This window comes from Coenobita brevimanus, chromosome 87 (assembly GCF_032717465.1).
Source record: "Coenobita brevimanus isolate Jiangsu-jjx chromosome 87, ASM3271746v2, whole genome shotgun sequence".
NCBI classification, from domain to species: Eukaryota; Metazoa; Arthropoda; class Malacostraca; order Decapoda; family Coenobitidae; genus Coenobita; species Coenobita brevimanus.
Window position 1 is genome coordinate 20211009 of NC_137040.1, and position 23331 is coordinate 20234339.

General features: G+C 43.2%; 1 protein-coding gene across 1 annotated transcript in view; it reads right to left on the reverse strand.

The window, feature by feature from the left end:
• Nucleotides 1-23331, reverse strand: part of LOC145411024 (uncharacterized) — a 204828-nt gene that overhangs the window by 149916 nt on the left and 31581 nt on the right. Inside the window, exon 2 of the mRNA XM_080281086.1 lies at nucleotides 12247-12457. Coding sequence (XP_080137212.1) covers nucleotides 12247-12457 — 211 coding nt within the window. The remainder of the gene's footprint in view (nucleotides 1-12246; nucleotides 12458-23331) is intronic.

Sequence of the window (23331 nt, forward strand, 5' to 3'; positions counted from 1 at the left end):
TTTCAAGAAAGCATTTGACACAGTACCACACCAAAGACTTTTATGGAAACTGTACCATCAAGGAGGAATTCGAGGCATACTGTATTGTTGGATGCAAGATTTTCTCATGAAAAGAGAAATGAGAACAGTACTAAGGAGAAATTACTCATCATGGAAAGAAGTGACTAGTGGAGTACCACAGGGATCAGTGCTGGCACCAATCATGTTTTTAGTGTATATAAATGATATAAACAGTAACTCTGGAAATGAAAGCTATCTAAATATGTTTGCAGATGATGCAAAAATACAAAGGAGAATTACTAATACAGACTCTTGTAAAGAGCTACAAGAAGAATTAAATAAACTTCGTGAATGGAGTAATACATGGCAAACGGAATTCAATATGGACAAGTGTCATGTAATCAAGTTTGGTAAAAGTGGAAAAAGACCTGATTGGGATTAGACGTGAACCCTATACACATCAGAAAGAGAGAAGGACCTAGGTGTGATTATCAATAACAGACTATCTCTGGCTGACCACATCAGTGAGAAGGTACAGAACATGTATACACCGCTTGCCAATATGAGAATAGCGTTCACATACATAAATGAAGACATGCTAAGAAAGATAATAACAACATTCATCAGACCAACCCTGGAGTATGCATCAGTAGTCTGGAGACCTCATCTCAAAAAACACATAGACAAGATTGAAAAAGTTCAAAGGGCCGCTACAAGATGGTACCAAGCTTAAGGGATCTAAGCTATGAAGAAAGACTAAATAAACCGAATCTACCAACACTACAAGAAAGAAGGAAAAGAGGAGACATGATTATGCTATATAAATGCATATCAGGGAAGGAGAAAATAGACATAAATGATTACTTAACCTATAAGGAAGCATCAGCAAGAGGACACTGCAAAAAACTGCATAAGAGAGGTGATAAAGACGTAAGGAAATTTAGTTTCCCAAATAGAGGAATTGATCAGTGGAATGCACTACCGAATGAAATATTGTGTGCCAAAACAATACACAAATTTAAGGATATGTACGATAAATATGGTTTAAGACATGGGACAGTAAGAGCTTGACTCATTCCTGTAAAGATACAATTAGGTAAGAACAATTAGGTATGAACACACACAAAATGTATGCATGAGTGTGCACACACACACACACACACACACACACACACACACACACACACAATCAGTTTTTACAGAAGAAAATAATTTTGAGAAAGATGATATGGAACATGCATGCCCACACACATATTACCAGATATACAAATATCAGAAAAAGAGGCACAGGAGGAGTTAAGTAAATTGGACAAAAGAATAGCTAATGGTCCTAAGAAATTTCATGTTAGGTGTTATATGAATGTGCAAAAGAGTTAAGTAGACCAATACATTTAATATGCAAGAAATCCTTTGGTCAAGGTAAACTACCTGATTTTTGGAAGAAAGAAAATATTGTTCCCCTATTCATGAAAAGGAATAGACAGAATCCACTCAACTAACGACCAGTATCACTGACCAGTGTCGTAAGATACTAGAAATGTTGATATGTGAAGTTTGGGTAAACCATGTGGAACAATATGATAAGTGAAAGGTAATTCAGTTTTAGAATGGAAAAATCATGTTACTAATCTATTAAGCTATTATGATAGCACTGCAGAAACAATAAAGAAAAGAGAAGAATGAGTGGACAGTATCTATCTACATTTCCAGAAAGCATTTGACAGAGTACTGCACCAAAACGTTTATGGAAACTGTACCGTCAAGGAGGAATCCAAGGAAATCTGTACTGTCAGATGCAAAGTTTTCTCAGTAAAAGGGAAAATGAGAAAAGTACTAAGGGGAAATTACTCATCATGGAGGGAAGTGACAAGCAGAGTTCCACAGGGCTCAATGCTGGCACCAATTATGTTTTTAGTGTATATAAATGACATAATTGGCAACACTGGAAATAAAGCTATCTAAATATGTTTGTTGATGATCCAAAAAATACAAAGGAGAATTACTAACAGACTCTTGCAGAGAGCTACAAGAAGAATTAAATAAACCTCATGAATGGAGCAATAAATGGCTAATGGAATTCAATGTGGACAAGTGTCATGTAATTAAGTTTGGTAAAAGTGGAAAAAGACCAGATTGGGATTATAAATTAGGAAGTTCAACCCTACATATACCAAACAGAGAGAAGGACCTAGGAGTGATTATCAATAACAGACTATCTCCAGCTGACTACATCAGTGAGTAGGTACGGAACATGTATACACTGCTTGGTAATATGAGAATAGCATTCACATACATAAATGAAGACATGCTGAGAAAGATAATAACATCATTCATCAGATCAACCCTGGTGTATGCATCAGTAGTCTGGAATCCTCATCTCAAAAAACACATAGATAAGATTGAATAAGTACAAAGGGCCACAACAAGATGGGTACCAAGCTTATGGGATCTAAGCTATGAAGAAAAACTTGAAAAACTGAGTTTACCAACACTATAGGAGCGAAGGAAAAGAGGAGACATGATTATGCTATATAAATGCATCTCAGGGAAAGAGAAAATAGACATAAATGAGTATATAACCTATGGGGAAGCATCTGCAAGAGGACACTGCAAAAACCTACAAAAAAGAGAGGTGATAAAGACATGAGGAAACTCAGTTTCCCAAATAGGGCAACTGATCACTGGAATGCACTACGGAATGAAATAGTGTGTGCCAAAACAATTCATAAATTTAAGGATATGAACAATAAAAGTGATTTAATACACGGGACAGTACGAGCTTGACTCATTCCTGTTATGATAAAATTAGGTAAGAACACACACACACACACACACACACACAGTGTGGGGAGGTGCCCCACATACAGCTCTTCTCAACAAGGTGGAGTCAAAGGCTTTTTGTCTCATTAACTCTCCTCTTACTGGCTCCCTTCAACCTGTCTCTTCACCAAGCTGTTGCATCTTTATCTTTTTTCTAGCACTATTTCAATGATAACTGCTTCTCTGAACTATTTGCTTGCACCGCTCCACCACTTTGGGTGCACAGCACCGTTCTAGCAATAAACTCTCATCCTTTTCTGTCCAACTCTCAAATGCAAGAGTTGACCATTACTTCCAGTCCCTATTTTATGCAACAGGTCAGCTCTGGAACTTCTCCTTCTGTCTGTACTTCCTACTTTCTATGATCTTCAGTCTTTCAAACACAGTGTGTCCAGGCATCTCGAATTGAGCGGATCTTGAATTTGGCTCTCTGTTGTATTGTTTTTGTTTTTCTTGAAGCACCAATTTGCTGGCTCCTGGCCTTTGGTTCCTTCTTCCTTGCATAAAAAAAAAACATTGTATGCATGAGTGCATACATGCATTCATGTGTACACACACACACACACACACACACACACACACACACACACACACACACACACACACACACACCGCTCGCTGGCTCAGTGGTGACGTTCTTGCTCACCATCTGATAGATGGGAGTTTGCGCCTCACTCAGGTTGCAAAAAGTTTCACTGACAAAGTGGGTGGTTACTGTCCCCCTCGGGCAAGGGGACGGGTGTGTGCGTGTGTGAAGGTCACAGCCTTGCCCTTAGATCGGACTATGTGATTTCTCAGCTCCCTTCCAGGAGGGTAAAAGCTGACGATCACAACCATCAAGTGATCCTGACCAACCCGGTGAATTACACACACACACTCCTACAATATCTTACCATAAGATGGTGTGGACTTACAAGCCCTGACTGCAGGATGGTTAAGGGTGATGTTCTAGTGTGCTATCTAGGAAGAGGCCATGGCAAAGTCTACCATAATACAGGTGTGATACACAGCTTGTCCGAGCCAGGAACAATGCATGAGATGCTTGCTTTTATATAAAGCAGATTTACAGAAAGTGAAGCTCAGGTTTCTGACTTTCAAGGAGCCTCAGGTCCCAGACACTGCTGTTACATCTACATTGCAGATTGATTTGAAATTAGAGAAAACTGAGTTTCTGGAGGAGAGACTCATCTTTAAAGATATTTTTCGTGCAATGCGTCTCAACATATGCTAAATGTCGTACCCTTTGATGCTGTCAATATGGTGTCATTAAATTTAACAATGATTCTGTGTGTGCTACATCATTTTCGTATATTTCACAATGGTCTGTTCTCACCATCATATAATTTCCTAATATCTCACAATGTTCTTTTCTCAGCAGTGTTTAATGTTTGTTTGAAAGTTTAAGTACCACTGGCAAACAGCAGTTACAGATGAGCATACTTTTTTATTCAGATCAGTATGACTGCCCCACGACATGGGGCAACTGCACCATCTTTTCCCATGTATCAATGAAATTATCATTTTTTGCAGCAACTCCATTTTCATAGTGCAGTATACTGTAATTTCCTTACATATATACCTATTACTTGGGGCAATAAAGTACTTCAAATCATACTTGTAGTTTCCGTGATATAAGCAATTACTGGAAAAAACTGCAATAAACTGGTATGATTACCTCACTCCTGGGTCTGTAATATACTCGCTTTACTCTATGTCGACCTAAAATCCCATCTTGAATGGAATGCAGAGCTGTAGGAAGAGAGTGACACTAGATTATGATGCTAGTCATAATGAAGTGCTATGGAGAGTATGTACAGCAGTAGCATTAGCTTCTGCCACAGAGCTATGTGAAATAAGTTGCAAAGGGATGAAAATGATGGCCAAATTTAGGTCAAGAAAGCATAGTATAGCATCAGTGTGATAAAAAAAAATGGGGTGTTGCTTGGGCAGCATGGGTAACATACCTGGATATGCCCATGGATAGTGTTACATTGCTCACATCATTACTTGAGTTTATGTATTCATTAAGGAGGCCATTGACCATGCTATATGCTTTTTTTTTTACCTTAACTTGGCCTAAAACTGCCATCTCTCCATCTTGAATACTGAGATGTAACAATAAATTACCACTGCTAGTCATGAAGAAGTGCTATGTGAAATCTTACTCTGCCATTAAGCTACATGAAATAGCCTAAAATAGTAGTAAAATAGTAGTAAAACTATGACTACTACTACCACTAATACCCCCCTGGGGGTAGGGGGGGTTTTCAAGAATACTCCCCCAGTATCCCTGCTTGTCGTAAAAGGTGACTAAAAGGGTTGGCGGAGGGTTAGTGCCCCTCCCCGGAAAACAACTAACTAAAAAAACAAGCAAGATGCCTCGGACAAGGACTGACCAAACGATGACGACCCAGGACCAGACAAAGGACTTGGTAGTGGCTACATGGAATGTAAGAGGAGCGAATGATGAGGTGAAAGAGAGAGAGATTGTCCAGGTGCTTGAGGGTGCAAAAGTGGATGTATGTGGAATGACTGAAACAAAACGGGGAGGAGAAAGTGTGAGAGAATGGGAGTATGGATGGGGTATATGTGCAGGAGTAAGTGAGAATGAGAGGGCAAAGGAAGGAGTATGTATAGTTGTGAGTAAAAGATGGAAGAAGAGCATAAGACAGTATGGATCAGTTGGGTCAAGGATTGTGTGGGTGAAGTTGAAAGTTGGAATACAAATGTGGGCAATTGTGTGTGTGTATGCACCAACGCAAGATCGTGCTAGCAGATTGAGAGAAGAGTTCTGGACAAATGTGGAAGTATGCATGGAAAAGTTTGTAAGGAATGAGAGAATGTTTTTGATCGGTGATATGAATGGTAAAGTAGGGAATGTGAAGGTGGGTGAAATAGTTGGTGAGTGGGGTGTGCCTGCTGAGATAGATGAGAATGGCAGTGCGTTAGTGGACATTTGTACTGGGAGGGGGTTGGTGATGGCCAATACCCTCTTCAGGCATAAAATGATCCACAGGTATACATGGCAAGCGACGAGAAGGGTGGGTGGTGAACTTAATGAAAGGAAGGCAAGATTGATTATGAGTGTGTGGATGAAAGGATGCGAAGATGTGTAATGGATGCAAGAGCTTATTGAGGTTGGGGGAGTGGACTTTCTGACCACTACTTGGTGGTGGCCAGAGTTAAAGTTCAAGTAAGATGGAGCAATAGATGAAGGGAAAGACGAAAGGAAGGAGTAGTTGCAAGGAGAGTGGAAGGGTTACAAGAGGATGAAAAAAAGGCAGAGTATAAGAAAGAAGTGGAGGAACGATTGGGCAAATATGAATTGGAGCAGATGGGGGACATGGAAGGTGTGTGCAGGATATTTACAGAAGAAATATGTGCAGCTTGTGATGTGGTGTGTGGGAGAAAGAGAAGACGGAGGGGGGTGCAAGGAACAGCATGGTGGACTGACGAGGTGAGACACGCTGTGGCACAAAAGAAGAAAGAATACAATGAATGGATGAGAAATAGGGGCGTGGAAGAAGTTGAGAGGCGGAGGAGAGAGTTATATGTAGAAAGGAAGAGAGAGGTGAAAAGATTAGTAAGAGAGAGTAAGAAGAGAGTGGATGAGGAATTTGGAAGGAATTTGAGTGTAAAGTGGAGGGACTGTAAGAAAATGTTCTGGAAAGAGGCGAAGAGAGTAAGACAGGGTGGAAGTGAGGTTAGCAGGGCAGTGAAAGACAAAAATGGTAGATTACTAGTGGAGAAGGGAGAAAAAGTGAGCAGATGGAGAAAACACTCTAAGGAATTGTTGAACATACAGGATGGAAGTAATGCGAGTATAAGTGGCTGGGGAATGGCTGGGAGAAGGAGGGAGGTGAGAAGTCAGGAAGAAATCAGTAGGATAGAAGTTGTGGAAGCAGTGAAGAAAGTTAAATTGGGGAAAGCCCCAGGAATTGATGGAGTGTGTGGTGAAATGCTGAAGCATGGGGGAGAGACAGTAGTAGAATGGATGTGGAAGATGTGCAGATTGGTCTGGGAGGAAGGTAGAGTCCCGGAGGATTGGAAGTCAGGTATAATTATTCCCTTCTACAAAGGAAAAGGGAAAAAAGAAGTGTGTGGTAATCACAGGGGCATTTGTCTTCTTTGTATAACACGAAAAGTGTATGGTAGGATACTTATTGACAGAGTTAGAGAAAGAACAGAGGAATTAGTTGAAGAACAGGGAGGCTTTAGGAAGGGAAGGGGTTGTGTAGATCAGATATTCATTCTTAGATCTCTAGTGGGAAAGTTTCTATAGAAGGGAAAGAAGTTGTATGCGGCTTTCATGGATTTGGAGAAAGTATATGACAGGGTGGATAGACAAGGATTGTGGAAAGTATTAAGAATATATGGAGTAGATGGAAAGTTGTTGAATGCTGTGAAGAGTATGTATGATGGTGCTAAGACTGCAGTGCATGTGGATGGTGAACTAAGTGAATTTTTCTCTTTGAAAGTTGGGTTGAAACAGGGATGTGTCATGTTTCCATGGTTGTTCAATCTGTTCATGGATGGGGTAATTAAAGAGGTACAAGGTAGGGTAGTGGATGTTGGAGTGGCCCTGGTGAGAGAGGATAGTGTTTGGAAACTCCCTGTACTGTTGTTTGCAGATGATACTGTGTTGTTGAGTGAAGACGAAGGGGAGCTGCAAGGCTTGGTGGATGAGTTTGGGAGAGTGTGTAAGAAACAGAATCTAAAGGTGAATGTAGGGAAGAGTAAAGTGATGGTCTTTGAGAGAGGTGAAGTCAGTGAATGTACAACGAGGTTGGATGGTGAGGAATTGGAAAATGTGAGTACATTTAAGTACTTGGGTAGTGTGATGAGCATGGATGGAGGTTTGGAGTGTGAAGTGCTTGAAAGGGTACAGCAGGGAAGAAAGGTTGCTGGTTCTTTGAAAGCAATGATAAGAAACAGGGAATTGAGCATGGAAGTGAAAAAGTTACTATATGACAGTATTGTGATACCAACTCTAACATATGGAAGTGAAGCTTGGACGTTGTTGGAAGGACACAAGTCAAGAGTGAGAGCAGTGGAAATGAGTTATTTAAGATGAGCCTGTGGAGTCACATAGAGAGACAGGCTGACGAATGAGGATATAAAGGAGCGTTGTGGAGTGGATGTGGATGTGATAGGAAGTGTTATGAGGAACACACTGAGGTGGTTTGGCCATGTGGAGAGGATGGGGGGTGAAAGACTGATGAAGAGAGTGTATGTGAGTGAGGTGGAGGGGGAAAGAGGGAGGGGGAGGTCGAAGATGAGATGGAGGGATGGGGTGGAGAGGTATATGAGAGACGGGGGTGTGGGTTGGGAGCAGGGCAGTGAAATGGCGGGGGACAGGGTGACGTGGAGGCGATTTGTTTGTGGCCACCCCAAACGGGATTGACGCATCTGGCAAAAGATAGCTAGATGGATAATGATGATGATGATGATGATGATGATAATAATAATAATAATAATAATAATAATAATAATAAAATATGGGCCAAGCTAAGGTGAAAAATCATAGTACTGTATAAGAAGGGCTTTTGAAGCTGGTAACTCTGTGCCACTACCAAGTGCTAATAATAATAATAACAATAATAATAATAAAATATGGGTCAAGTTAAGATGAAAAATCATAGTACTGTATAAGAAGGGCTTTAGATGATGATAACTCTGTGCCACCACCAAGTGCTACTTAGACAACAGATTTGGTGCTGTATTACCTTACTGACACTGAGGGTTATAAGAGCAACCATCCTGGACTACTTAATGATTTCCTGGGGTAAATGAAACAATTCTGCTCATCACTCAGTGTAACTGTACACTGAGAGGATAAGAAGTAACCCACCTAAAAAGTCATAATACCAGTACGTCTATCTCTCTATCTATAGCCTGACGCCATAATCCTGTAAGGGGTGGCCACAAACAAACTGCCTCCATGTCAGCCGGTCCCCTGCCATTTCACTGCCCTCCTCCCAGCTCACACACCCCTCTCTCATATACCTCTCCACTCCATCTCTCCACCTCATCCTTGGCCTCTCCCTCCCTCCCCCCCTATCTCACTCATCTCCTTGTTAGTCTCTCACTTTCCATCCTCTCCACATGGCCAAACCACAATGTATACTGTACCTCCTAATGCATTCTATCACATGTACATCAGAGTTTGGTAAAAGTGGAAAAAGACCTAATTGGGATTATAAGTTAGGAAGTAAAACCGTGCACACATCAGAAAGAAGGAAGGACCTAGGTGTGATTATCAATAACAGACTATCTCCAGCTGACCACATCAGTGAGAAGGTACGGAACATGTATATAATGCTTGCTAATATGAGAATAACATTCACATACATGAAGACATGCTATGAAAAATAATAATATCATTCACCAGACCAACCCTGGAGTATGCATCAGCAGTCTGGAGTCCTCATCTCAAATAACACATAAATAAGATAGAAAAAGTTCAAAGGGCCACTACAAGATGGGTACCAAGCTTAAGGAATCTAAGCTACGAAGAAAGACTAGAAAAACTGAATCTACCTACACTACAGGAGAGAAGGAAAAGAGGAGACATGATTATGCTATATAAATGCATATCAGGGAAGGAGAAAATAGACATAAATGATTACATGACCCATGGGGATGCATCAGCAAGAGGACACTGCAAAAAACTGCATAAAATGAGAGGCCATAAAGATGTAAGGAAATTTAGTTTCCTAAACAGGGCAATTGATCAGTGGATTGCACTACTGAATGAAATAGTGTGTGCCAAAACAATTCATAACTTTAAGGATATGTACGATAAAAATGGTTTAAGACACAGGACAGTACGAGCTTGACTCATTTCCTGTAAAGATACAATCAGGTAAGAACTACAACACTCCTTCTGTAGTGCCATAATTTTAAGTATTAGTGTAAGTTAGTATAAGCTAGTATTGTAAGTGCAATCTTAAGCTTAAGTTTTGTAAGTATAACTCATGATGTAACCGTTAGGTTCTATATTTAAGTTTAGTCTTAGTTGACATTCATAATCTGAAAATGATTCTGCTATTGATAATGCTAAGTCAAGTTTTGATGTGAATATGACTAGTGTTTATGCATAGCGAACCAGCCAATTTCAATAAAAATGTATAACCGCAGAAATTTTAGTAGAGATCAAAAATCACGAATATCTTCCTTTGTATTCTGATCCAGAGATTTACCTGCTGAAGTTAATAGATTTCCCCTTTTGAACTATGCAGTGGTGATTAAGAGTTGACTGAAGTAAGAATATTGAAGACTGTCATTTGTGAAGTGCGAAATTCATGTTACTGAGTCCTGCTTACAATCACGTAGGCATGTAACCGACACAGGTAATAAAACTGTTCGAATTCTTAATTAATTTGGCTTCATTATGATTAAAGTTCCTGTATGCTTATTACAAAAATTTCAACACTGTAAGTAACTTTTCTACGTATGTTGAGTGCAAACGTATCTCTCATATTCCTTGAAGATCTAGTAGAGTCAGTAGTATTACAAAGTAATCAGCTGAAGTTTTAGCTGATTCCCGAATACTGTTTTGATGCTTATAAAAGGCAAGAAGCCACGCCAAACAATTCAGATCATTGCTCCTTTTCATCGTTGCAGGTTGGTGGCTGAGCTCTCCACACCCCCCCCTTTTCTCTCCCTCATGTATTGAGTTATCATGTACGTTTGTGAGTTGAATTGGTGATAATCCTTCCTGTGCTGAATAATCAGATCATCACTCTTTTTCATCGTTGCAGACGAGAATTATGGAGGGCCGTGGCTCACATCCCAAGGACTCGAGCGTTCTAGCTGCGGCCTAACCTCTAACACACTAAATCCCTCCCCCCCTTTTAGTTCACAGAATCAAAGTAAATATCGGCTTGTCCATTTGTCCATGTGATTACTGGTCCTTTTTTATTATTGAGTCTAGTTCATATAAGATTTTACAGTTTTTGTGCATTTAGTCTTAGAGAATATTCTTTGATGATAATCTTTAGGTTCCTTCCCAACGAGTCTGTCAGAGACAACAGGGCTACATCCATGCGTATCAGTATTTTTGGAATATAAGCCTAGTGTGTAAAGATTCATATTTTATACTGTAAATCCTCATTACTGAATATTAATTTAGTTAGTAAAGATTCATATTTCTGAAAAGAGTAACAGTGTTCTTTGAATATTCAGTTTGAGAAGATTCACATTTCTGTTGTTATAGATCCTCATTATATTTTGTTTGGTATCACTCCCAGTTTGAAGAGTAATCTGTATCTCAGTTCTTAATACTTAGTAAATCTTAGGTTAAGTCATATCGAGTTTTGAATTTTGTTATTCTCCTAGGAGTGGTTTAGACGAGATTGAGTGGCCCGAAAGGTGTAATATCTAACTACTCACGCCCTTTCAAATCAGATCACGCTACCCAATTTCTCTTGATTTCTAAACTTCTCTAATAAACTCACGCTACCCCATTTTCCATAATCTCTAAAATCGTCAGCATTATTGGTAGCGGTCTAAAAATCTCTGAGTATTACACTGATGACAAAAACTTCTTGCGTTACACTTCACTTCCTCATCTGTCAGTCTGTCTCTACATGTAACTCCACATGCTCCTTTCAAATAACTCATTTCCACTGCTCTCACTCTTGACTTGTGTCCTTCCAACAAGGTCCAAGCCTTACATCCATATCTTAGAGTTGGTATAAAAATACTGTCATGCAGCGACTTTTTTACTTCCATGCTCACTTCTCTGTTTCTTATCACTGCATTCAAAGAACCAGCAACCTTCTTCCTTATTATACCCTTTCATTCACTTCATCCTCCAAACTTCCATCATTACTCACCATGCTACCAAAGTACTTAAATGCACTCACATTTTCCATTTCCTCATCATCCAACCTTTCAGTACATCCAATGACTTCATTTTTCTCAAAGACCATAACTTTACTCTTCCCTACATTCACCTTTAGATTCCATTTCTTACACACTCTTCCAAACTCATTCAGCAAGCCTGAAAGTTCCCCTTTGTCATCATGTAATAATACAGTAGCATCTGCAAACAACAGTACAGGGAGTTTCCCAACATTGCCCTCTCCCAAGTATATAAGTCTATCTATCCATCTATTGCCAGACGCCTTAATCCCATAAGGGGTGGCCACAAACAAATCGCCTCCATGTCGCCCTCTCTCCCGCCATTTCACTGCCCTGCTCCCAGCTTACACCATCCTCTTTCATATACCTCTCCACTCCATCCCTCCATCTCATTCTTGGCCTCCTTTTCCCTCTCCCCCTCTCCACCTCACTCACATACACTCTCCTCATCAGTCTCACTCTCACTCTCCATATAAATAAATAAATAAATAAATAAATAAAATACAGGGCATTTACAATAAGAATCTACAGAAGTTAATGGTCCAAGCTCCTCCTTACCTTGCACCCCATGATCTTCCACCCTGCTACATTCTGGCCCTCTCTCCTCTCGCGTCTCCCTCCCCTCCATCTGCATCTGCTCTGGCTCTTTCCATTCCTCTAGCACCTCCTCTTCACTGTCAGACATTTCGTGTGAGGCTGATGCCAAATGCTGTGCCACTGCTGCATCCTTGCGTGTCTGTTCTTCCATTGCCCTGAACTCAGCGTCAAACTGATGGGGGTAACAGTATATAACTTCAATGCCGTCACCCAATATCACCAATAAACAATAATTGAACAGGTTATACAAATCTCCCTCAACTCCCTCCCAATCCCCAGCAAGGAGGATAGTGGACTGATAGAAAAAGGTAGCTAACTTCAGCCTGGAGTTCACCAGGGTCTTGTTTCAGATGAGGTTAGGAGTACATTAAAACACTCAGGCAGCAACAACTCACTTTCATCTAAAAATAACTGAGTGGCACTAAATGAAATACAGTTGCTCCATTACTTATTAACTTTTCTGTTATGAATTTCCAGATATTAACTTTATTCAAACCAATTACCGTTATTCTGTCAATGACATCTAAAAAATATTGCACACAGTACTTTTTAATATTCTGCCAATGGTATTAACTCCTAAAAGACGGGTGTCTGCATATGCTGTCTGAGGGTACTAGGGCCAAAAAGACAGGTGTCTGCATAATATGCAGTCACAACCCCCCCCACCTCACACCATCCCCCCATCCCCACCCCTCCCACTGTTCCATCACCCCCACCCACAAACCACCCCCACCACCCCACTGCTTCCCCCCATCTCCACCCCTACCACCCCACTGCTTCCCCCCATCTCCACCCCCACCACCCCTACCCCCCACCCCACCCCCTATAATCCCTCTCACCCCTTAAACCCTCCACACCTCTAACCCCCACCCCCACCCTGCCCTCCCCACCCCTCCCACTGCTCCACCACCACCATCCACAAACTGTCCCCCCCCCCCAATGTTCCCATCCCCACCCCCACCACCCCCTACTCCCAACCCCAACCCCCTACCATTCCTCCTATCCCCCAAACCTCTAACTCCCAAACCCCCACCCCTAACCATCACCCCTACCCTTATCTCATCCCCCAAACCCCCAGACCCCCACCTTATCTCATCCCCCAACCCCCCAGACCCCCACCTTACCCCAACCCACACCCCCCTATCCCCTCACCACCCTATCCCTCCCAAAACCCCTCCCACATCCCCACCACCCCTCCCACCTCGCAACCACCCCCCTCCCACAAACTCCCGACCATATTGCACTCACAGATTCTGCCTATCCTGAGTGTATGCCTTTTAGGATATAATGGTTTTTTTACTTGATGAAATTCATAAAACAGTGGACCAGTATTTCAGTTTCTACCTGTGTTCATAATGTTCACTAGTGATTCATACATTTATATTTGGCCTCAAGTGATAGACTGAGTGAGTGTGGATGAGCGAATGAGAAGACAAGTGGTGGATGCAAGAGTGTGGAGAGGGTGGGGGAATGGAGTCTCGGACCATAACTTAGTGATGGCCAAAGTAAGGCTGCAAAGAAAATGGCTGAAGAGACAAAGGGGAAGACAGGAAGAAACAGTTCCTGTGAGAAGAGTGGAGAATTTGCAAGACAGTGAGAAAATGGCAGAGTATAAGAGCATAGTGGAAGAAAGATTGGGAAGGTATGAGTCAGAGCAGATGGAAAGGGTAGTAGTAGTAGTAGCTGTTCCCTAGGCAGTCTGGCCGAACAGCCCCGAGTCCCATAGGAAGGCCATGGCCGAGACCGGGCTTTCCCACAGCGCTCTCAAAGAGTGTATGTTGTGTTGTTGGCGTAGGTGATTGTGTGCAATGCAGTCTTCCATAATGTGCTTAATAGTATGGGGTGCTGTGTTGCATCTTGGACAGGCATCAGCAAAGGAGTCATCCAGCCTCTTCTGGTAGCTTAAGAGGGCTGGATGGTGCCCACACCTCAGCCTGGCCAGGTGGACGCTGTCCTCATGAGGAAGATAGGATTCAGAAGGGTGGATGTCAGGAGGCCGTCCATGCAGCTGTGTGTTGTCTTTAAGTGACTGAATGGAGCGGCGAGTGATCTGAGTGTGGATAGGCTTCTGGAAGCTGGTCTGAGGTGGGTGAGGGGGGAGAGATGACAGTATTTGTATATGGTATCGTGTGCTGGGTGTAGTTTTGATGTTCCTTGGTGTGGGTGGATGTGCAGCCATGTGCTGTAGTGGATGTTGTGGGTTTGTGGAGGCTGCAGCAAGAAACTAAGTGCCTCTCATGTCTAGGTGATCCATGCCTTTGAGGACTTTGGTTTCTTGATGTAGGTGGTCTGTGGGTGTAGTAGCTGCGCAGCCTGTGATTATTTTTAGGGCATTGTTCTGTATGGTCTGTAGAGTGTTGTAGTGTGTTTTGGTGAGGTTAGAAGCCCAGGTAGGGCTTGTATAATTCATCACTGAACGTATATACTGTCTGTATACTGTGGTGGTGGTTTCTTTGTTGTGTCCGAATGTTGTATGGGCAAGTGACCTCAAAGCATTGAGTCTTGGTGTTATTTTATTTTTAATGTTTGTGATGTGTTGTTTAAATGACACTGATGTATTGTATGTTACACCAAGGATTTTGGGTGGGTGTGTGTGTGGTAGGGGGGTGTTGTTTATGGTGAGGTGTGGGATGTGACTATGTTCTGCTGTCCAGTTTGCGAGAAGAGTCAGTGTAGATTTGGCTGGGGCTATTTTGAGCCTGTTTGTGGTGAACCATTCGTGCAGTGTGTTGAGGTAGGTTGAATGATATGTGCAGCTGTGTTTGCATTTTGGTGCGTACATGTAAGTGTTGTATCATCTGGAAGGGGTGGAAGACGTATGTAAGATATTCACGGCAGAGATAGGCGCAGCATGTGAGGCGGTTTGTGGAGTGAGGAGATGTAGGGGTGTGCAAGGGACAGCTTGGTGGAATGATGAGGTGAAACGAGCTGTGGAACAAAAGAAGGCATATAGTGAATGGCTAGCGAGTAGAGGTAGGGGAGAAGATGAGAGAGAGAAGAGAGAGGTATATGCGACCAGGAGAAGGGAGGTGAAGAGACTGGTGAAGGAGAGTAAGAAGAAAGTGGATGAAGAGTTTGGGAGGAATCTGAGTGTGAAATGGAGGGAGAGTAAGAAATTGTTTTGGAAGGAGGTAAAGAAAGTACGGCAGTGTGAAAGGGGTAATACTAGGGGTGTGAAAGACAGGAATAATAGATTGTTGGTGGAGAAGAGAGAGAAATTGAGGAGATGGAAGGAGCACTTTGAGGATTTGTTGAATGTAGAGAGTGAAAGCAATGCGAGTATAAGTGGTTGGGGAATGGCTGGGAGAAGGAGAGATGAGAGGAGGGAGGAAGAGATCAGTAGAGTGGAAATAGTGGAAGTAATGAAGAAGATCAAGATGGGAAAGGTCCCAGGAAGTGATGGAGTGTGTGATGAAATGCTGAGGTACGGGGGTGAGATTGTAGTGGAGTGGATATGGAAGTCATGTAAATTGGCTTGGGAAGAGGGAAGGGTTCCGGAGGACTGGAAATCAGATATAATTGTTCCTTTATACAAAGGAAAAGAGGAGAGAAAAGTATTTGGTAACCAGAGGGGTAGTTGCCTTCTTAGTGTGACTGGAAAAATATATGGTAGAATACTCATTGACAGGGTTAGGCATATAACAGAGGAGCTAGTTGGAGAAGAATAAAGGGGATTTAGGAAGGGAAAAAGAGTGTGTAGATCAGATATTTGTTCTAAGATGTTAGTGGAGAAGTATCTAAAGAAGGGAAAGAAAGTGTATGCTGCCTTCAGGGACTTGGAGAAAGCTTATGACAGAATAGATAGACAAGGTATGTGGAAGGTATTGAGAATATATGGAGTGGAGGGGAAATTGTTGAGTGCTGTGAAGAGTATGTACGAAGGAATTAAGGCTACGGTGAGAGTGGGTGATGAGCTGAGTGAGTTCTTTGATCTCAATGTGGGACTGAAACAGGGTTGTGTGATGTCTCCATGGCTGTTTAACCCCTTAACCACGGGGCGTCACTTTTGTGACGCTCGGGAGCAAGGGATCATACCGCGGGGTGTCACTTTTGTGATTCTGTGTTATTTTGAATTCGACCAGGCTTTCAAGTGGTGGCTTGCATCATCTGTCAGTACTACCAGTGTCCAGGTATACTCAGTTCTGCTAATGTCATCTGCACTCCTATCCACTGTTGACAATTTAGCCATTTTCCCCCCTGTCCTTGACTTCCCTTCTTACCTCCCCTCCATTACCTTCTCCTCCTGCCTGTCCAGCTGCGCTGTGCTATACAAATCCTGGACGGATTTTTCCACTCATTTTATCCATTGAAATGTGCCCTATGCCATATTCTCATACATAATAATATATATAAAAGAAAGAGAAAAGGTAATTGATACTGCCATATGTCTGGAATGGGATGACCTGGCAACACCCCACGTGCACTTGTTCGCTAATTTTCCCTGTTTATTAACCCTTAAAATATGCCGTATGACCTATTCTCGTAATAAAAATATATATAAGAAAGGAAGGGAGAAGCCTAAGTGATATTTACATTCACCTGGAACTACCTAGTTTATTATGTATTGTGTAGATTTCCTGCCAATCATTTTATAGCATATAAATTAGCAGCCGTCACCACGCTGACACTGTCAACCCTTCCCTGCCCCTAGGCCACATCATTCAGTTTACTGTTTTCTTTCAAGGTGAAACCATGTCCGATTCGCGCCTGTCCTTAGTCCCCTGCAAAGGGCCCTGTGACCTCTACCCCTACTAAACCTCGTGTGGAAAGGGGTAAATGGCTTAGTGACTCTGCTGTGGAACGTGAACTGGCTAATTTATCAATGATAATGATGGACAGTGACTACGATCTTTCTGGTGACTCTAAAACAGTGCAAGTGGAAATGTAAATAATGTGTAAATAGCAAGTGAAAGCAATGAATGTAAATATACCTGAACAGTGGAAAATAGTTTTATAAGTTACTGCAATTGACAGTGCTTAACATAGTGTAACTAAAATAGAAATGTAAATAATGTAAACAAAATTGAGAACATAAATAGAAATGTAAATAGTTAGTAATATAAGAATACGAGTATAAATACTTGGAGTAATGACAGTGAAAGTGAAAGCTTTGCTCTAGCGTGTATAAATACTTGAAGTAATGAAAGTGAAAGTGAAAACTTTCGCTCTCTACACTAGTTTACTGAACCAGAAAGTGAATGCCTGGAGTGAAAATAAACTACTAGTACTGAAACTTATGGATAAATACTGTATATAAAAATAAGTGTAATAAAGTACTAGGAGTATAAAGTGTGAGTGTGTTTATGAATAATAAATGACAGCTCCGCCTCAGAAAACCATCGGGGAACGAGCGTGGGTGGAAAGCTCGTACAGGTATGCGCTCATAATTTATGTTGCTTTCACATTTTTTTTTCTTTTTTTTAATATGGATTCCAAACTACTTGAATTCATAGAATAGTGTTTGTAGTTACAATGTCAGGCAGTGGTAACCATATTATGGGGTATCGGGAAGTGTAAAGTGGAGACTTCGTTACCCAACTTCAGAAATCTCCACAAGTCCTACAGTAGTAAACGAAGGCTCAACAAGCATCCCAGGAGAAAGTTGAAGGTATGTGCCATATGCTTATGTAATTATAATATTTTAGGACTAATAACTGATTTTTGGAAAATATTGTTAAAAAGTCAGTTGGAGCGCGATTATCCTCGCGGGACACGCATGACACACTTCCGATAACCCCGCGGTTATCGGGTTAATATATACATGAATGGGGTTGTAAAGGAGGTGCAAGGTAGGGCAGTGGATGTGAGGGTGGCTCTAATGAATGAGGGTGAGATTTGGAAGATTCCGGTGTTGTTGTTTCCTGATAATACAGTATTGTTGACTGAAAATGAATGGGAGTTGCAAGGTTTGGTGAATGAATTTGGGACAGTGTGTAGGAAGAGGAATCTGAAAGTTAATGTAAACAAGAGTAGTTATGGTGTTTGAGAGGAATGAAGTCACAGAATGCACGGTGAGGTTGGATGGCGAGGATATGGAGAATGTGAGTGCATTCAAGTACTTGGGTAGTGTGATGAGTAAGGATGGAACTTTGGGGGATGAAGTGCATGACAGGGTACAGCAGGGAAGGAATGTTGTTGGTTCACTGAAAGCAGTGATGAGAAATAGGGAGGTGAGTATGGAAGTTAAGAAGTCACTGTATGATAGTACAGTAATCACTCCAATATCCGGATCAATAGAGCCATCGGTAGGTTCGGATATTGGTTTTGTCCGGATATTGGGCCCCAGCTTATGGACTTGTACTTACGGACCCTAACACAGAGAAACACCTATACAACTCCCTCCGGACATGCATAGCACCTATTTAACACCCAAATCACACCAATAAGGCACATAAATGACTGAAATAAATGCAATAGACACATAAAATGTGGGTTTAGAAGTATGTTCATACATTAATAAACATTCTGGTACTTATGGACTCTAACCGAACCTAACCTAACCGAACCTAACCGAACTCTGAAAAACACATTCCTACTGCACATGCATGAGGTAAGTTTAGTATGGAAAGAAGTACAGTATGACACTTTCTGGTAAGTATAGTATGGGAAAAAATACAATATGAAACATTCTGGTAAATATAGTATGGAAAATAGTACAACATGAAACATTTTGGCTACTTACAGCAAGTCCCTGGCCACCTCGATGAATAACCGCCTCCTCTCGGACTCTGACAGTAAGAACGATTTCCTGAAGCACTTGCACTACACTCTTCCTGAAGTCTTGCACTGAACTTAGTCACTAACACACAGAAGTCCGTTCTTTTCACAGTGTTCACTTTAGTCCAAATAATGTTCCATTAAATTTAAGTGTTGCACATTAACTTTTCCCAAGTTTTTTTAAGTTTCCAAAGCCAAAACAAAGAAGGTTAGTTACGTTAAATTTCTTTTCTACTTAGTCTTTTCTCCCAACTTGAAAACCTTAACACAACACACCGTTTTTTCACTGCACAACACTCAAAATTCCCGTGTGGTCTAGTGGAGAAGTTCTTGCTGTTTATTCACTGTCAGAGCCCGAGAGTATCACTGGCAGGCGTCCAAGGGGTGCATCGGTGGGTAGTGGTGATGGCGTACCGACTACAGAAGACTCTGAAGACAGCCGCAAACTCACGTCGAGCGGTGACTCCACTGTAGCTGATGTGCTGGGCTGTGGCTCGGAGCATGAGGGCCTGTCTTGGGGAGGCAACGGAGTGGAACCAGGGCTTGGCACAGCGGGGTCACGGGCCTGAAAAACTGTCAATCGTTGACTGACGCAAGGACCGACGATTCTGGCGATTGATGATGCGCTGCCGGAAAGCACGCACTTCCTCCACGAGTCCCAAGGGCCCCATCTCCCTGTCGCAGTCCGGGTGTTCCAGGTAGTCTAGGACGAACTCTAGATGTTCCCGGAGTGCGCTCAGCTTGGGGATGGCTGGAGTAGTGTCCTGCTGGGCGGAGTCTGCATCATCATCGCCTTCGTCGTCGGAATCTTCAAGTTCGAGACTGACACCAGCAACCGAAGACGCGATCTCGATATCAGACAACGTCTGATACCCAGGATCGCCCTCGTCGTCGTCCAACCACTCACGAACATCGTCCACATCAACATCGTCGCCGTGCGTACGTAGCCGTGCATGGAAGTCATCCACGTCAAACCCTAGGAAATCGTACTCCACATCTGTTCCGAGAAGCAGACGAGACCAACCATTTTCAAGAGTTTTCACAGGGACTTCCTTCCATGCACTAGCCCAGTTGTACAGCGCAGACTTGATGTTGTAGCGGCGAAGGTTTTCCAAAGTCCGCTTGCCTCGAGTGTCACGTCCTTCCCTGCGCTCGTCCTCGTCCTCGAGAACCACCATCACCTCGTCCAGGAACTTCCGACGGTACAGGCGCTTTGTTGCCACGATCACTCCTTGGTCCATTGGTTGAATGAGAGCAGTCGTATTAGGTGGCAGAAACATGCACCTAATACGGCCATTCTCAGCTACCAAGTCCTTGTCGCACGGGTGGGCAGGTGCATTGTCGAGGAGAAGGAGAGCCTTTACCTGGTCGCGAGGAATTCCCAGTGTCTTCGTCTGGTAATGTATGACCTCCTTGACGAAGTGATGGTGAAACCAGTCTTTGAAAATCACAGCTGTGAACCATGCTTTCAAAGAATGGTACCATACGACAGGAAGGACATCCATCACCCCACGAAGGCACCGAGGCTGCTTTGCACGGCCAACAATAACGGGCTTAAGCCGGTGCATGCCGTTAGCATTGGCACAACACAAAGCAGATATCCGTTCCTTAGAAAGCTTGCGGCCAGGTACACGCTTCTCCGTCTCATCGGCGAGAGTGTTCGTTGGCACCGAGCGATAGAATAGGCCAGTTTCGTCAGCGTTATAGACTTGACCGAGAGTGAGGCCCTCCCTGTCGATCAAGCCTTTCACCTTGTGCCGAAACTCGTCCACTCCATCCTCGTTAGCGTCCAATGCTTCGCCATGTGCTTTACGGTTAGTAAGGCCATGTCGCAACTTGAACGCGAAGAGCCAACCCTCGGATGCCTTGAAGTCTAGGGCGTCGTGAAGCCTTGCAAACTTCTCAGCAGCAGCCTTCAGCTCCGTTCCACGTACCATCACACCAGCTGCACGTTGCTGTCGATACCAAATCAACGTGGAGCGGTCGATCTCTGCATACTTGGGAGTAAACATAACCTTCCTCTCCACGTTGCGTTTGCTTCTCGACGAGAAGTCAGCCGTGTACTGCATGAGCTTGTCTCGGGAACGCTTGATATCAAACAAAGTCGACCGGGCCAGGTTGAACTCGCGGAGAATGCGAGAGGAAGACCAACCCGCATCAACCTTCTCCAATATCTCCCGTTTCTTCTCCAGAGTCAACACCACTCTCTTCCTTTTCTCAGGAGGCGGGGCCATCATCACACACACTAAGAGTAGGGCAGAGAGCAGCAGGAGGCCTTGCAGCAAGTACGGCACCACCACAAAAGCGAGCACGTGGGCAGCCATTACGAAGAGCGCAGGTCCAGTCGCGGTGAGAGACAGGCGGGAAGTGGGGAGGATGCAGCGGCGCTCTATCGGACGTCGGAGGAATGACGAACCAAAACAATGCTCTCACGCGGCGCGCGCGGCAAGTTCAAATTACGGACGGCAAAAAATCGGTTTTTTTTCCAATTTTTTTGGATTTTCGGACCATTTTGGGAATGTTTGATCCCAGGACGATAAGGTTCGGTTAGTGGGGATGTTCGGTTATTGGGCGTCCGGATATTAGAGTGATTACTGTACTGTATTGTGATCCCCACCGTGACGTATGGAAGCGAGGCATGGACTTTGCAAGAGGGGAACAAGTCAAGAGTGAGAGTAGTGGAAATGAGTTACTTGAGAGGAGCATGTGGAGTGACGTGGAGGGACAGGTTGACGAATGAAGAAGTAAGAGAACGTTGTGGGGTGTATGTGGATGTGGTTGAGAAGATTAGGAGAAATACGCTGAGGTGGTTTGGACATGTGGAGAGAATGGAAAATGAAAGACTGACTAAGAGGTGTCTGTAGGTGAGGTGGAGGGAGGGAGAGGGAGGGGAAGACCGAGGATGAGGTGGAGGGATGGAGTTGAGAGGTATATGAGGGAGGGGAGTGAGTTGAGGGGAGGGTAGTCAAATAGTGGGTGACAGAGCGACTTCGAGGCTTTTTGTCTGTGGCCACCCTCTGCAGGATTATGGCGTCGGGCTATAGATAGACAGATAGACACATAGGTGTTGGGGAATTTTAACTGATGAATTTTTCACACTATGAACCCATCTTGGAACCAATTATGCCTGCACGTAGGGCAGCAACTGTAGAATATTAAAGCTGTCTCAACACTGAAAGGGTTAAAGGCAAGAGTATTAACTATCTATCTATCTATTGCCAGACGCCTCAATCCCGTTTGGGGTGGCCACAAACAAATCGCCTCCAAGTCGCCCTGTCCCCTGCCATTTCACTCCCCTGCTCCCAACTCACACCCCCCTCTCTCATATACCTCTCCACCCCATCCCTCCATCTCATCCTCGGCCTCCCCCTCCCTCTTTCCCCCTCCACCTCACTCACATACACTCTCTTCGTCAGTCTTTGACCCTCCATCCTCTCCACATGGCCAAACCACCTCAGTGTGTTCCTCATAACGCTTCCTATCACATCCACATCAACACCACAACGCTCCTTTATATCCTCATTCGTCAGCCTGTCTCTCCATGTGACTCCAGAGGCTCCTCTTAAGTAACTCATTTCCACGGCTCTCACTCTTGACTTGTGTCCTTCCAACAACGTCCAAGCTTCACTTCCGTACGTTAGAGTTGGTATCACAATACTGTCATGTAGTAACTTTTTCACTTCCATGCTCACTTCCCTGTTTCTTATCACTACTTTCAAAGAACCAGCAACCTTTCTTCCCTGCTGTACCCTTTCAAGCACTTCACCCTCCAAACCTCCATCCTTACTCATCACACTACCCAAGTACTTAAACGTACTCACATTTTCCAATTCCTCACCATCCAACCTCGCTGTACATTCACTGACTTCACCTCTCTCAAAGACCATCACTTTACTCTTCCCTACATTCACCTTTAGATTCCGTTTCTTACACACTCTTTCAAACTCATCCACCAAGCCTTGCAGTTCCCCTTCGTCTTCACTCAACAACATGGTATCATCTGCAAACAACAGTACAGGGAGTTTCCAAACACTATCCTCTCTCACCAGGGCCACTCCAACATCCACTACCCTACCTTGTACCTCTTTTATTACCCCATCCATGTACAGATTGAACAACCATGGAGACATGACACATCCCTGTTTCAACCCAACTTTCAAAGAGAAAAATTCACTTAGTTCACCATCCACACGCACTGCAGCCTTCGCACCATCGTACATACTCTTCACAGGATTCAACAACTTTCCATCTATTCCATATATTCTTAACACTTTCCACAATCCTAGTCTATCCACCCTGTCATATGCTTTCTCCAAATCCATGAAAGCC